The following is a 13504-nucleotide window of genomic DNA, read 5'->3' as shown; positions in this document are numbered from 1 at the left end:
TAGAAAACGGCGAGACTTATCTGTTTTGCTTGACTTATTTGAAAAAAGTTCTTCGAAAGGACAGGATCGTCTATTGAAGAAAGAGCTTCTTTTCCTCCTGAACAACACACGCCTGCAGCTTCCTTTTTCCATTTAAGAGCACCGCAAAATCCTCATTCTTGATTCAACGATTTTATTTAATAAGCTTTTGGCTTTCGTAGATCAAGAGTCTTGATACTATTCGGAAGTTGTTAGGCGGTGTTAGAAGCCCATGAGATACCAGATAGTCAGCGTTCTGTTGACGTCGAGCTGGCTGTTCGGTCCTGTCTATGTGCTACTAGCAGACAGGACCGAACAGCCAGCCAGCTTGCGAGCAGTTCGAACTTTATTAGAGCTTTGGGAAAGATTATACTTACGCTTTCGCGGCATAAGTCTTAGGCCGATCTTTTTCTACACTTCCAAAAAATACAGTACGATAGTTATTATTAGGTTTATACTTTTAAATGCATTACTTGCCTATTTAATTAAAAATATAGCTATATATTATAGTAATTAATAGGCAAAAAACAATTCCAGTTTGCAACTTCCACCTAACCCGCCGTACCCGACGTACGTTACGTATACCTTAGTTCGTTTAGAACGTACTTGATATTTTGGACATTCACACAGTGAGTGACGTGTCGATCGCGTGATTGATAAATCAGTTGACGTTTGTGTCCTGCGCTGTGTACGATGCGGAAACTTTCCCCCACTCCCTTGTTTAATGCTTAAGAAGTTTGCCGGTATCTGTAACCTATGTAATTAATACACGTGTATAGGTGTTTTAATTACATAGGTTATTATTACATGAGTGTGTATACACTCATGTGCCATTTTTAGAAGGTTAGTCCTAGCTGTGGGTACATGAAGTAACAGCGGAAGGGCATATAAATGCGTCATTCACGAAATTTTACAAAAAATCAAAAAAATAATTTTTCGGCTAAATCTTAATTAATAATTTTGTGTATGAAGATGGTGTTACTGAAAATAATCTTGCATATCCTTTTTTAAAGAAAAGTAGCATGCCTGTGTCTAACAACCTATAATAATGGTAAAAAATAAATAAAAAACAAAATAGTTTATATTATTAATTTATTAACTTCAGTAACTAAAAATTTACATTATTCCAAAACATCCACAATTCCTTTTACAATAACAAGGATTTGTAAATACAAGCATAAACATTTATTCTCTCAACACAGCATACTGAATACAAAATTTAAAAATAATGGAGGCAATTTAGTATTAAAAATATATGTTGTTAAATATATAATATAATATCATATAACTTTCAATAAAGCTATTGAAATCACTTTCCAGTTTCTAGAGAAACTTAATCAAATCATGGCCTTGAGCAGGCCACAGCCACATTAGATAATTTCTTTAAAATTATTAATTTATAATTCAAATGCTTAATAAAAGTAATAAGCTTGAGGCTCTATATAAATAAGCATTAGTGTATAAAACTTTACCAAAAATTTTCAATATTATTAACTTAACTATCAATCACTAAGATCTGAATCAGAGTCTTGTCTTCCCCTTATAGCCTTCTTACTTTGGATATGGACGGACTTCTTTTTACCCTCAGAAGGTGGTGTTAGAATGTCTCCAGAATATTCTATCACTTCTGACCTAAAATAAAATGATTACATACATATTTCCTGATTTAAGTCTACAATGCCTTCAAGTATTATAGAATTGACTAAAATTTTAAAGGACAATTATTAATTAGCTTCCAAATAGCCAACAAATAACTTTATCCTAAACTAAGTGGTAGATTATTTGACTAAATCGGCAGACACATTCGCTTATTCAGCTGCAATTTAAACAAAATAATATAAGCTGATGTGAATAATACAACATAGATTCTAAGTGTCTATAAGGTGTTTCAAGGGGATACAGTATAAATAAAGAAGGGTTTTGAGTGAAATAAAATTGGCATGGCATATAGACCGAATAATCAAGTCAAGTTTTATATTACTATGGCACTGTGTTTGTATTATGTTATAAGACAACCGATAACCTTATTAAACACCCGAAAAAAGTAAACGTTAACGAAATCATTAAAAACACAGAAAACGGTATGGACAGGAAATTTTTATATTAAGTTCAAGTTATTATTAATTGAAGGCTGATAGTGATGAAGCCGAACGAAGCGTGAGCAGAGGCTTGAGACAAAATTACTTTTCGACAAAACCATAATTGCTACAGGAATTTGTATGGAAATGAGCTTATATAGCTCAGGCTTTGTCACGTGACCATTTTCATACAAAATGCCTTTGGCGTTAGGGGACTGGAAAGTTCTATAGTGCTACAGTAGAAACTAGAAATATTTCAGAGTGTAGCAGTATGTGTGACAATTAGCTAGAATATTCAATTGTGTATTTATTTATATACATATATAGTTACAGTTAAATCGATCTTGATGATGATTTTCGATTATCATCAAAGTCAAAAGTGGTTTATAATTTGATGTGTAATTTTTTATTTATACGTGTTGCAAATGTAAAGCATCTTCCTTTGTAATTGTTTAAAAGTCCTGATATCTACACTACACACATCAATAATTTCCATAATTTAAATTTTTAAATTATAATCCATAATCTATTAACTATCAACATTACTACTCCACATCGTCCCTTACATAATTGAAATTGTCATATTTTAGTGTTCTTTACTATTGTTTTAATTATATCTTATCTTGTGCTCTTGCTATTACATTAATGTAGAGATCACTCAAAAGCAATAAATCAAACCTTATTTTATAAGTATTATAATTTGTACTGGTTTTGCAATAAAGTGTTAAATAAATAAATATTATGTAAGATTATTTTACCTGGCGATCCTCCATTCGAGCATTTCTGTGGAGAAGTCATCTCGGTTACCAAGATCAGTGAAGCCAACCACAAAATCCTTTGTCTTATTTGCTTTCACTAATGCAAGAGTTGGTATTACACGTATTTTGAGACGGCCTGTTCGAAATTTAACCTTAATTAGTCTTAAGATACATATTATAATTATATTTAACATTTCAATACAATAAAATTACAATAAATATTGGATTCAAATTACCACATCGATGAAGCAAATTCTGCATACCACAATAATAAAATGTTGCCAGTTTTAATACTTTATATTTAAAAATGTGGCAAACATTTCTTTTTCCACTTTTGTATGAATTATAATGTTAGAATACACTATTAAGGGTATGTGCTAACCGACAATGCTTTCTGTGAAGCAATTACTTTAGACAAGCCCTCAAAGTGAAACAATTACTGTTTCAACCAGAATCAAAACAACAAATTAGAAGATTGGTTTTTGCAATTAAACTATTAACGTGGGGTGAAGTTTAATGGATCACATCATAATTACCAGTTAAAAAGGGTGCTTTCTCGGCATCCATCTTAACGAATCGAGTCTCGACATGCTTTTTGGCCAAGATCTTAAGGTGCATATCAAATATACGACACCTAGGGGAATCATGCCTATAGAAGTGGCATACAAGGTTCTCACTCTTGTTGCATACGGTAAAGAATTCCTTTTCTCCATCTATCTCTGTATATTCACCATGACCCTACAAAAAATTAAGTTATGCAGTTTTCCTACTTTTGCTGTGTAAATATTTTCATTACCATATAACAACATAAGTGTAAAACTTTATATTATTATTGTATTATTCCAATACATCTATAATATTAAAAAAATAATTAAGCTTTATAATTCTTAGCAAAAAAATCTAACTACTATTCTTATAGTATATACATACATATAATGAATTACTAGGACCCTTATGTCTAAGGATTTAGTAAATTTAACCACAAACTTTTGTAGACAATTAGAAAACAGAATTTAACACAAAAAAGCTCTGGATATTTGTATATGCCAACTGCCTGATTGGTCTAGTGGTTAACATCTCATGGTCTCGAGATACACACCAGAGTCAGTGCAAATAACTAAAGAATAATAATAAAAATGAGCCATTTTGGTTGCCCAAAGAATGAAAGTGGATGAACATTGGGCTTTGGATGTGCCCATAAAAGTGTTGGTCTAGAGACTGCTCTCATAATATCTTAACTTTTCATGTTCATTATATGTATATGTATGTGGATATGTACATACATTAGCCAGCCACTCTTGTTTTTGCTTAGCACGTTGTTTCATCTCATTTAAGCGCTGTTGACGAATAGCCTCAAGGTCACCACTATCCAGAGCATCTAGCCTAAAAGAATTTGTGTAAAATTTACTAAAGTTTTAGAAACACCGGTAATTAAATTGTAAATTGTGTCAGTTGATGTGACGATTACATAGCTAAATAAGAAAAGGTAAGTAAATTGAGAACCTCTTTTTTTAATTAGTTTCAAAAGACTTACTTTTCCAGCTCCAAATCAAGCTGTCGCTCCATAGTTTGGGCAATTTGTTGTATAGCTCGCTCCATGTTGTCTACAAAAAAAAAACAGTTTATTTATCATTTAAATTTAGTGATTTAAAGATTTAGCATTGGGTGCTATGTATTTATTTATTTTTTTACAGAAGTTTACCAAGTCATACATAATACTACTAAATCTACAGTTTATGTTATAAGCTATATTTTCTAAAATATATCACAATTTTCCTAAAACAGTAAAACAGCGATTTAGGTATGAGAGGTGCCTGAATTCATAACTTGGTTTATGCAGCCCGAATTTCAATTTTTTTGCTGATTTTCAATCTTGGTTATGAATAAGGGACGACATTGTTAATGTCCTGTAAGAGGATACAATTCTAAATTTGACCATTTAGGTCAATCCGTTGCGAATACCGTATTCAATATTACTGCGCAGTAGTGTTATAAAAAATAGTTGTAGTTTTGCAGCCAAAACAATCGCTATTCCGTTTAAGATATCCAACCATTCGTGGGGATGTGGTGATACTTTATTAGCTTGAGATGTAAACGTTAATTTTTTCTCAATAATTATTTAATATGTTAATAATTATGTATGAGTTAATAGTTTCAATTCATATGATTATAGTTATAGGCGACCATCAATCGAAAACGTTACCGTTGTTTACACAGTTTACTGTGTTTTTTATAAAAAAAATATAAATTCTGATACGTTTATTAGTAAGAAGCCGATGACCTCATTGAGATTTGTTGTGTACTGCTTGCCACACATGTTTTAGAAAATCTTTATATACTAAATACTTACCAATAAAATTTCGTGAAATTAACACAGATATATAAGTAATACAAAAATTATAGATAAAGTGTCTATAATGAAATTATATTTTAAATTAGATAGGTACTATTTGTTATTTGAAATTTCAAAACAAATTTTCAGAATACAACTAGTCTAGATGTGAAAATGTCAAATTTGAGAACCATAGACTTACTATAGACTACTATTTTTTGCTCCACTATATTTAAATACAGAACGTCTTACTCTTACTCTCACACACAGCGATTTGCCCCTTTAATACTTCGAAAGTCAAATAGTAGATGTTAACTTACTTACTAGTTATTACTGTTACATTCAAATCCAGTACCATACAAAAAAATAATAGCACTGTATTTTATGCAGTCTTTGTTTTTTTTTTACTAAGAAACTTTTTGTACAAAGTAAAATAACGATTCTCTTTAAACAAGAGTTTCCTCCTTCGCCGAAAATTCGATGCTTACGATTTTGTCGAATTATAAAGATAAATAGCAAGTTTCACAAATCTGTGGTCTCGCGAGGCCCCACGCCGAAGCCCGAAGCCGTCGCTATAATAAAACATAACTAGCTCGTTACATCTACGACAATGGAATGGAATGAACGTAAAGATTGCATTAGCTACTTTAAGTGCATATCAAAATTATGATTTGCGTTTCTAACACAAATACAATTAAAAATATATCATGCAACGGCATAATATACATATAATTTAAAATAGGTAGCACGAGCGCACCTATACACTCTCGCGCTGACGTCGAGTCTGTATGGGCAATAATAAAATGAACAGGTAGAGGTAGAATCTCACTTCACTTCACTATATTTTTTTAATGGCGACTTCTGTAATCTGTTTGATCTGTGACAATTTGATCGATTTAACAAAAAAAGTTGACACAATAAAGACAACACACACACACAGATATATAATAATATATACAAGAAGTTAACATAAATACTACAAGGTATGGAGGGAGGGGAGAATCTTATTTATAATTTTAACTTATTAACAGAAATAAATTTTCTTAAAATTTTGATGACAAAGCTGGATGTGAGGGAAAGAAGGTTACATGGACGAGGGAAATTAGGAGAAAGATGGTCAAATAACGAATCATTAATTAAAGAATAGTTACAAAATATATGGTCTGACGAGCCTTCGTCCATACCACACTCACAGAGAGAACTGTCTTACGGAAGTATAAGCGTGCCCTATACGAAGACGGCAGATTATAGATGTGACCTTTTTGCTTAAAAAACCACGGCCGAGAAAGGATTGAACATTGAATATTAGCATAGCTTCTCATATTTTTTAAATTGTATTATGTTTTTTTTAGATCTGAACAGATGGAAAGGATTGCCTGTAAGCAGCTGCGAGAATCGGAAAACAATGTAACTCTATTCAGGTTGTGGGACTCACCATACAAAATAGCTTCCAGGATTGCAAAAGCTTCACCTGAAAATACGAAGGTCAAAGGAGGAAGTTTATAACTCAATACTATTTTGTATGAAGGGACCCATACTGACGAACCGATGCACTCATTACATGGAGGCATCAGTACACATCGGTAATCAACCCTGCCAGTCTTTTGAAATTTTTTCCCGAAAACAGAAGCTTGGGGGCTTCTTTGTCAATTCCAAAGTTTAAAATTATTTTAGCTTTTGCGAGAAGATGTGCTCCCCATCTCACATCGGATAACGTACGGAGAACGTTAACACCTTTCTCACTTTTTTTAACCACGTGGTTGAAATGAGGAACACCGTTTAATTTTGAGTCTAAAATACGGCCTAAAAATTTTACATGCTCACAAGAAAATATGGGGGACCCTTTAAATGAAATATTACATTGAGAAACCTTGTATTTTGTAGTAAACGTGACCGCCGAACATTTGGACACAGAAATAGAGAGATGATCCAACCATGATCATTTAACCAATCATCCAAGTAATCCAGAGCCGAATTTAGGCGTGATGATGCCTCTTCAATTGAATTTGATGAAAAGTATAAGGCTACATCGTATTGAAGGATCTGACAGAAGGAATTCACAACAAGCTCCAGATAAATATTGTACAGGAGTGAACCCAAAACAGAACCTCCATATAGATCTAGGAGACAGCTCGGTATTTTGGGATATTATAATAATATAAGGACACGAAACTGAAATGCAAATAAAACGTACCAACATCTCAGGAATACTCAGCTGAAGGTAGAGCGATATCCAAGAAAACACCCGCAAGAAACTGTTTCTTTTTAAAAGCAATACGAATGTCAGTGGCTATAACACTTAGGCTATCCATCGTACTCAAGTCCTTCCTGAAACCAAACTGAAAGCAATAGGTCTGTACCATCCGTCAAAATTCAAATCAAAATTCAGATCTGACAACCGCTGCTGAGATTTGTGATTATCTTCTTGAAATTCGTTTTAGAGAATGTCGAAAAGGCCAATCAATCAATCTCAAGCGAGTAATATTAGGTCCTGTGTGTGAAATTATTGACGCAAACAGAAAAAAAACAAATGAATGACGGTCATCGAAGCACAAATACACGAGTAAATAGCTGTACAAATTTGAATTTGGAATTCCTTACTAAAGAGGAGAACATCGTGATTAAAGTGGCCAGTACGAAATACGCCAATTTCATATGTAAGTACCTAATAGTTATATTTTTAAATGTTTATCGTAAAATAAAGCTGTAAATCAAACTTAATCTTTAATTTTAAAGCGCATGGTAGAGGAGACCGATAAGTTCGACTAAGTGATTTGATACTTTATTATATATTTTTCTTCGGTACTTAATTGTGACTTCCAAAGGGTTGCCAGTACTACTACGGCGAATCAAGTGAGGGCACATCGAATGATGGTGAGTTTTCCACGCCTGGTAGAAAAAGGAACGGGAAAGAAGAAAATTATCTTGCTTGGGAATAAAGTAAAGGAATTTTATTCAGAACAAAATTTCAACAGTAAAAAAACTGTTGCAAATTTTTCAACAAGGCATTGATTTAATTATAAATTAAAAAAAAATATTAAGTTATAATCCCTCAAGAACAAGAAATGCAAGTTGAGTTATTGGAATCGTTTTCTAGTTCCTTCTACTAGACATTTTTAGTTATTTGTATGATTGCAATGATATACAATAATAAATGACTACATAAATAAATGTACGAATGATTTATTTTCCTAACCTAAGAACCCGATGTATAACAACATTCTACATACAAATATAGATACCGGCAAATAACTTGAAATGTCTTGCCTTGCCTGAGCAGAGGCAATTTTTTGGTATCACTGGGACGGCGGGCGGTGAGCGACGTGTCGATCGCGTGATTGGTACTAAATCAGTTGACGTTTGTGTCCCGCGCTGTGTCCACGTTCCTGTGCCTCCTAAGTACACTGACGTGCATGAAAAGTGATCATGTGTTATAGATTTAGTCCCGGACCCATTCGTTATTTATTCTGACGATGATAGTGTGTCCGAGAATGATGATGATGAGCATCATGATTACTCCATCTCCCCTGAACCTAGACCAAGCACTAGCTCTGCTAATGACTTATGGAAGGAATATCTTTTTTAGATGATGATTAAATTATTTAAATATTTTTTCCACAATCATTATTATTAACATTTGAAATTTATCACGAGCTTTGCGGTGAAGGAAAATATCGTGAGGAAACCTACACCAACCTGCGAAGCAACTCAATAGTAAATAAGTATATTCTTTCATGTTATCATGTTTTAGAAAGTTTTATTTAACTTTAACAACTCACAATAATATCTGATATATACACTAACAATCTACAAAAAGTAAAATTAACTACTTTTAAAAGTTATCTACGTAAAAAGTATTCTACAGTTACATTTTATAAGTTCTTTTTGCTCGTATGTGTACGATGCGCAAACTTTCCTCCACTTCGTGATTAATGCTCAAGTTGTTTGCCGGTATCTGTAACTAATATACTTCATATTCATTAATACTAATGCCAAATAAAAATTAAATAGTTCATAATCAAGATCATTTAATACTATTTTCCCAGTATTGCCTACAACAATTTTTTATTCCCCTATTTGCCATGAGATTCCGTTAAACTTATAGTGAAAACTTCAAATTCTCAAACTTGAATTTAATTTACTCTCATATCTGTTATAGTAGTACGGAAAGGCTTTTTAGTATATATTTCTTATAGTGAATAGCAGTAAAAAAAAGTATATTGTAAAATGTTTAAAATTATGGTATTTTTTTATCAATATTGATTCTATTTCGTGTAGTTAACAGAAAGGACATTGTAGTTAAATTTAAATACGGTGCATGAATTCGATTTTTAACAGAATTAAAAATAAGCTTATAACTTTCGACCTTGTGTTAATTATAACAATCAATTAAATCGGTTTTCAACTAATCTTTTGTACACTGATCAAAAATAGGGTAACTTTCCAGAGTAGGTTATTTTGACTAAACGGTCCAATTTAGGACCCGTTATGATATCATAGTAGGTACGAATTTTTATACACAAAATATAAGCGATAAGGCCACATTGTAACTTAATAGTTAAACAGTGAATTAGCCCGTTTAGTATTTATGATTAACGGATGCCGTTCTGACTTTACTTGCAAGTTGTTAATGACCACGCGTAGTCCCCTGCATCGCATTTAATATTGCTCAACTAGGATATTATTTAAATAATGTAATACTAAATATAAGAAACAAGAGCGTTGAATTATCAGTTTGATTCATGTCTATAGTTCAAAGTTGAACTTGTTGAAGATTATCGCACCTTCATTCATAATAAAAAGAACAGTAAACTTTAAAATGCTAGATTTTTAGTCTTATAAAGTTCTTGTTTGGTCCTGGATTCGATTGGCGACATTGTTTTTATTGGCAGGTAATCCGTCGTCACCGTCTCGGGACTTCAAACAAACGACCACAATGTGAAATCTCAACCAGTTTAGCAGACATTTTTACAAACCTACATAATATTATATATGCGGAATTCGCAAGTCTATAGCTCTATAATCTAAGACTGAGTTAAAACATTTATTACACACAATTTTAAAGCTTTTACAAACAGCCATTTCCAAAATAAATACAAAAATGAGGTATGTACCCACTAAAAAAATCAGTTAACTAAAAGGATTCCAGTGTATGTAACAATACAGAAAACAAAGGTAATCCTTTTAAGTTAAGGTCAATTTCTGTGTCAAATCTCCTTAACACTTGAATATACGAAGGGTAGTCATATTTGACTTGGTATTTTTCATGTGAGACTTGAGCCCTAAAGCATGGTGTATCTTTAAGTACATGTTATTAAGTCCCACTAGTCATCATCAGTCTAAGACAGCATTTTAAGTAATATACTCATCTGTCTTACTTCATCACACAACAACGATATAAGGAGTATAGATTTCACAGTATTTATGGCAAAGTAAGAAACCTATAACTGACTCTTACTATTTTAGGACTGATGCCATAAGACCATCATAGATTGTCTTTGTTGTACTTTATTCAGGACACTGCATAATTTTGGTTGAAAATGTTAGTTTTACTTAACTGTTTTAGTCTATAAATATTTCTAGACACAATCTATATCTATAGACAATTAATGAAACAGTTCCTTAGCTTGCCTGATTTATAACAAAACTATTTAATTTACAACCTTCGGTTCTCAATTTTTACACACACTTTATAGCAACTAATCAGAACGAACAATATGATACATTTATCTCTAACATTCATTTAATTTATACAGTCATAGAAATAAAAGATTATTTAAATAATTAAATGCTAAGCTAATCAATAATTAAATGCAAACAGCCTTTACAATGTGTAGTAGTCTTTCTGTCAGGAATTTGTTGAAACTGCTTTGTACAATCTAAGTCGAGAGGCTGACAGTGCTGCTAATACTGTGTCACCATTTAGTTGGGCCGCACATACATCTAATGCAGGTTCAGCTGCAGGCAAAGACATTGTCCTTGCTCCATCCAGTCCATGTAAAAATAATGCAGACTCACTTTCTGAATGAGCACCCACCCATGTTGCTCCTGGGGCTGTTACCCAGGCAGCACGAGACATTGTTAATGATCGAGAAGATCCACTAAATGTATGCTCAACATCAAATGACACTTCATCACTTTTAAAACTTGATTTTAACTTACACAGCGTCAATTTTGACCTTTCTGCCCCACTAGCTCTACCTGACACCAGCACTTGATGAGATGCACCATTATAACACAGTGACATAAAAGGACCATCTACTGGCAATGGCCGTGGCTCCCATTGTCTTGTATTACCCACACTCCACAAATTACAAGAGTTTAATTGGCATGATAACAGTCCAAATTCTGTGGAACACAGTGATACAACTGGTGAAAGATCTCCAGGTATTGAAACTTTATTTATATAGGTATTAGGATTACGAACATCATATTGGCATATGACACCTCCCACACCCCCAACATAAAACTCATTGCTTCTTAGATTGTCCCATGAGCATGACCACAAAGGTACCCCACACTTGATCGTAGAGCTGGGTATTCCTCTTTCCACAATTCTAACACAACCATCTAAGCCAGCACTCAAAAGTAAATCTCTGGGTTGAGAATATGTAATATCTCTGATTGGTTTAGGATGCAAGTGCATAAACTGTCCCAATTTGTAGTCAACACAACTTACTTTTCTGATTCCATAACCAGGAAACAAGTAGTTAGAACTTTTTTGTGATATGTACAGTTCATATGTTCGACAATTGTATGTAAGCACCCGACAATCACCATCCTTACATATTTCCAAATTTTTTTCTAAGGCAAACCGCCAAGATCGTCGTGGTGTCTCTTCTTTATTGACTTGTTTTTTAAGTAATGCCTTTCTCAGAACTTCTAACTCTAACAATCTCGAACGATGTGCAATCTTTGATGTTTGAAGCTCTAATTCTACTCTGTTTTTCTCAGCCTGTAAGTTTTCTATTTGTTTTTGAAGAGCAGTTATTTGTGTAGTATCTGCTGCAACTAATCGTCTGGCATAAATAAATCTCAGATCTTTCATAGATGCTTTGCGTTTACATGTAGGACAAGATCTGTTCTTAGACACTTGTGTCTTGAGCCACCTTTCAACACATTTTGCTCCAAATAAATGTCCACATCGGAGTGCAACCAGTCTATGGTCACCTGAATTTCCCCAGGTGTCTAAACATATTGGACAAGTTTCTCCATCACAGTCATCATTTTGTTTAGGGGAACTTAAACGTCTTACTTTTGCAGGTGGCTCTTGGTAATTGTCATAAGTCTTAACTATGTCTTGGGGTGAGCTGCTTGATTCTTCATTAACTAAAGCTGGATTGCTATCTTCTGATTGTTCTAAATTTCTGGATTCATAAGTCCATGGTATAGCAACATAAATATTATTAGAAGGATTTACAGGTTCATAAATGGGTAAATCAAGATGTAATTCAAGTGCAGCAGGCCGATAAAGAGAAGTCATAACAGCATAACTTGGTGATGTAGGATTCAGTGAAGAAGAAGGCTCATAGCGTGGAGAAGATGGCTCATAGTGTGGAGAAGAAGGATCATAGCGTGGAGAAGGTTCATTTAAATGAGAGCTGTCTTCCAGAATATCTGGGCTCGGAGGCGAAGGAGCCTCTGAGGCATTGTTGGACGAATGGTCATCAATTATAACATTAGGACTGCTGCCTGAGCTGTCCCCCATTGCAATTATTCTATTCCTGAAAAAATACAATAAGTATAAAAATGAAATATATATTTAAATTTGAAAATATCCCACGGGGGTTAATCCCCTGTATGTTAAAATGTTTAGATTATTAATTTCTCATATCTGGAAGAATCTATTAAAATAAACTAGCTTGTATTTGCCCTATGATTTATGAAATTATCGAAAATTTGCTTTAATTTAATTTTTTTAGAGAACGTTTTGGAGTGAATTCTAATTAAAATTTTAAAATTATCTACGTTTAACCTTACAGATTAAAATAAATTCGTCTACAGCAGATGTGTTAATATTGTTAGTCAATTTATTTTTTATATACTTACCCTCATAAGAAAGTCTCTTGTGTGTGAACGATTAGTTTGCAAGATAATATGTATACAAACGAATTATAAAAGCAAAGTTTCACAATATCAAAATATATCAATAAAAATTAAATAATTATTAATTTGAAACATCTTGAAAGTTAAACCACAAACGCTAGTCTACGACGTTAAACCTCAGTACAGACTAAAGCGCTACTAAGAACCACAGAAATTCTTACTTGAAAACATTTCATAGCTAAAAAACTTGTATCCATTGTCATATCATGAAA

At 33.0% G+C, this 13504-nt stretch overlaps 2 protein-coding genes across 3 annotated transcripts; both read right to left on the bottom strand.

Moving 5' to 3' along the window:
* Positions 1–1104: 1104 nt before the first annotated feature.
* LOC123715645 (thioredoxin domain-containing protein 9) lies at positions 1105–5362 on the bottom strand. Of its 2 annotated transcripts, none has more exons than XM_045670843.1 (6): positions 5205–5362; positions 4389–4458; positions 4138–4237; positions 3391–3592; positions 2855–2990; positions 1105–1650 (listed from the first exon to the last, which is right to left on the bottom strand). In XM_045670843.1, exons 2-6 carry the CDS (start codon positions 4451–4453, stop codon positions 1521–1523), a joined length of 633 nt encoding a protein of 210 aa, XP_045526799.1. In that variant the 5' UTR covers positions 4454–4458; positions 5205–5362; the 3' UTR covers positions 1105–1520. The 2 variants fall into 2 exon arrangements, with proteins under 2 accessions (XP_045526799.1, XP_045526801.1); XM_045670845.1 differs by lacking the exon at positions 5205–5362 and adding an exon at positions 5058–5126.
* Positions 5363–10674: 5312 nt separating this feature from the next.
* LOC123714906 (E3 ubiquitin-protein ligase RFWD3-like) lies at positions 10675–13413 on the bottom strand. The gene is made up of 2 exons (XM_045669564.1): positions 13236–13413; positions 10675–12910 (listed from the first exon to the last, which is right to left on the bottom strand). Exon 2 carries the CDS (start codon positions 12892–12894, stop codon positions 11035–11037), a length of 1860 nt encoding a protein of 619 aa, XP_045525520.1. The 5' UTR covers positions 12895–12910; positions 13236–13413; the 3' UTR covers positions 10675–11034.
* Between the last annotated feature and the right edge of the window lie 91 nt (positions 13414–13504).

The sequence above is a fragment of the Pieris brassicae genome, chromosome 10 (assembly GCF_905147105.1).
Source record: "Pieris brassicae chromosome 10, ilPieBrab1.1, whole genome shotgun sequence".
NCBI classification, from domain to species: Eukaryota; Metazoa; Arthropoda; class Insecta; order Lepidoptera; family Pieridae; genus Pieris; species Pieris brassicae.
The sequence above is the reverse complement of the archived record's forward strand: the minus strand, read 5'-3'. Positions and strand labels throughout refer to the sequence as shown.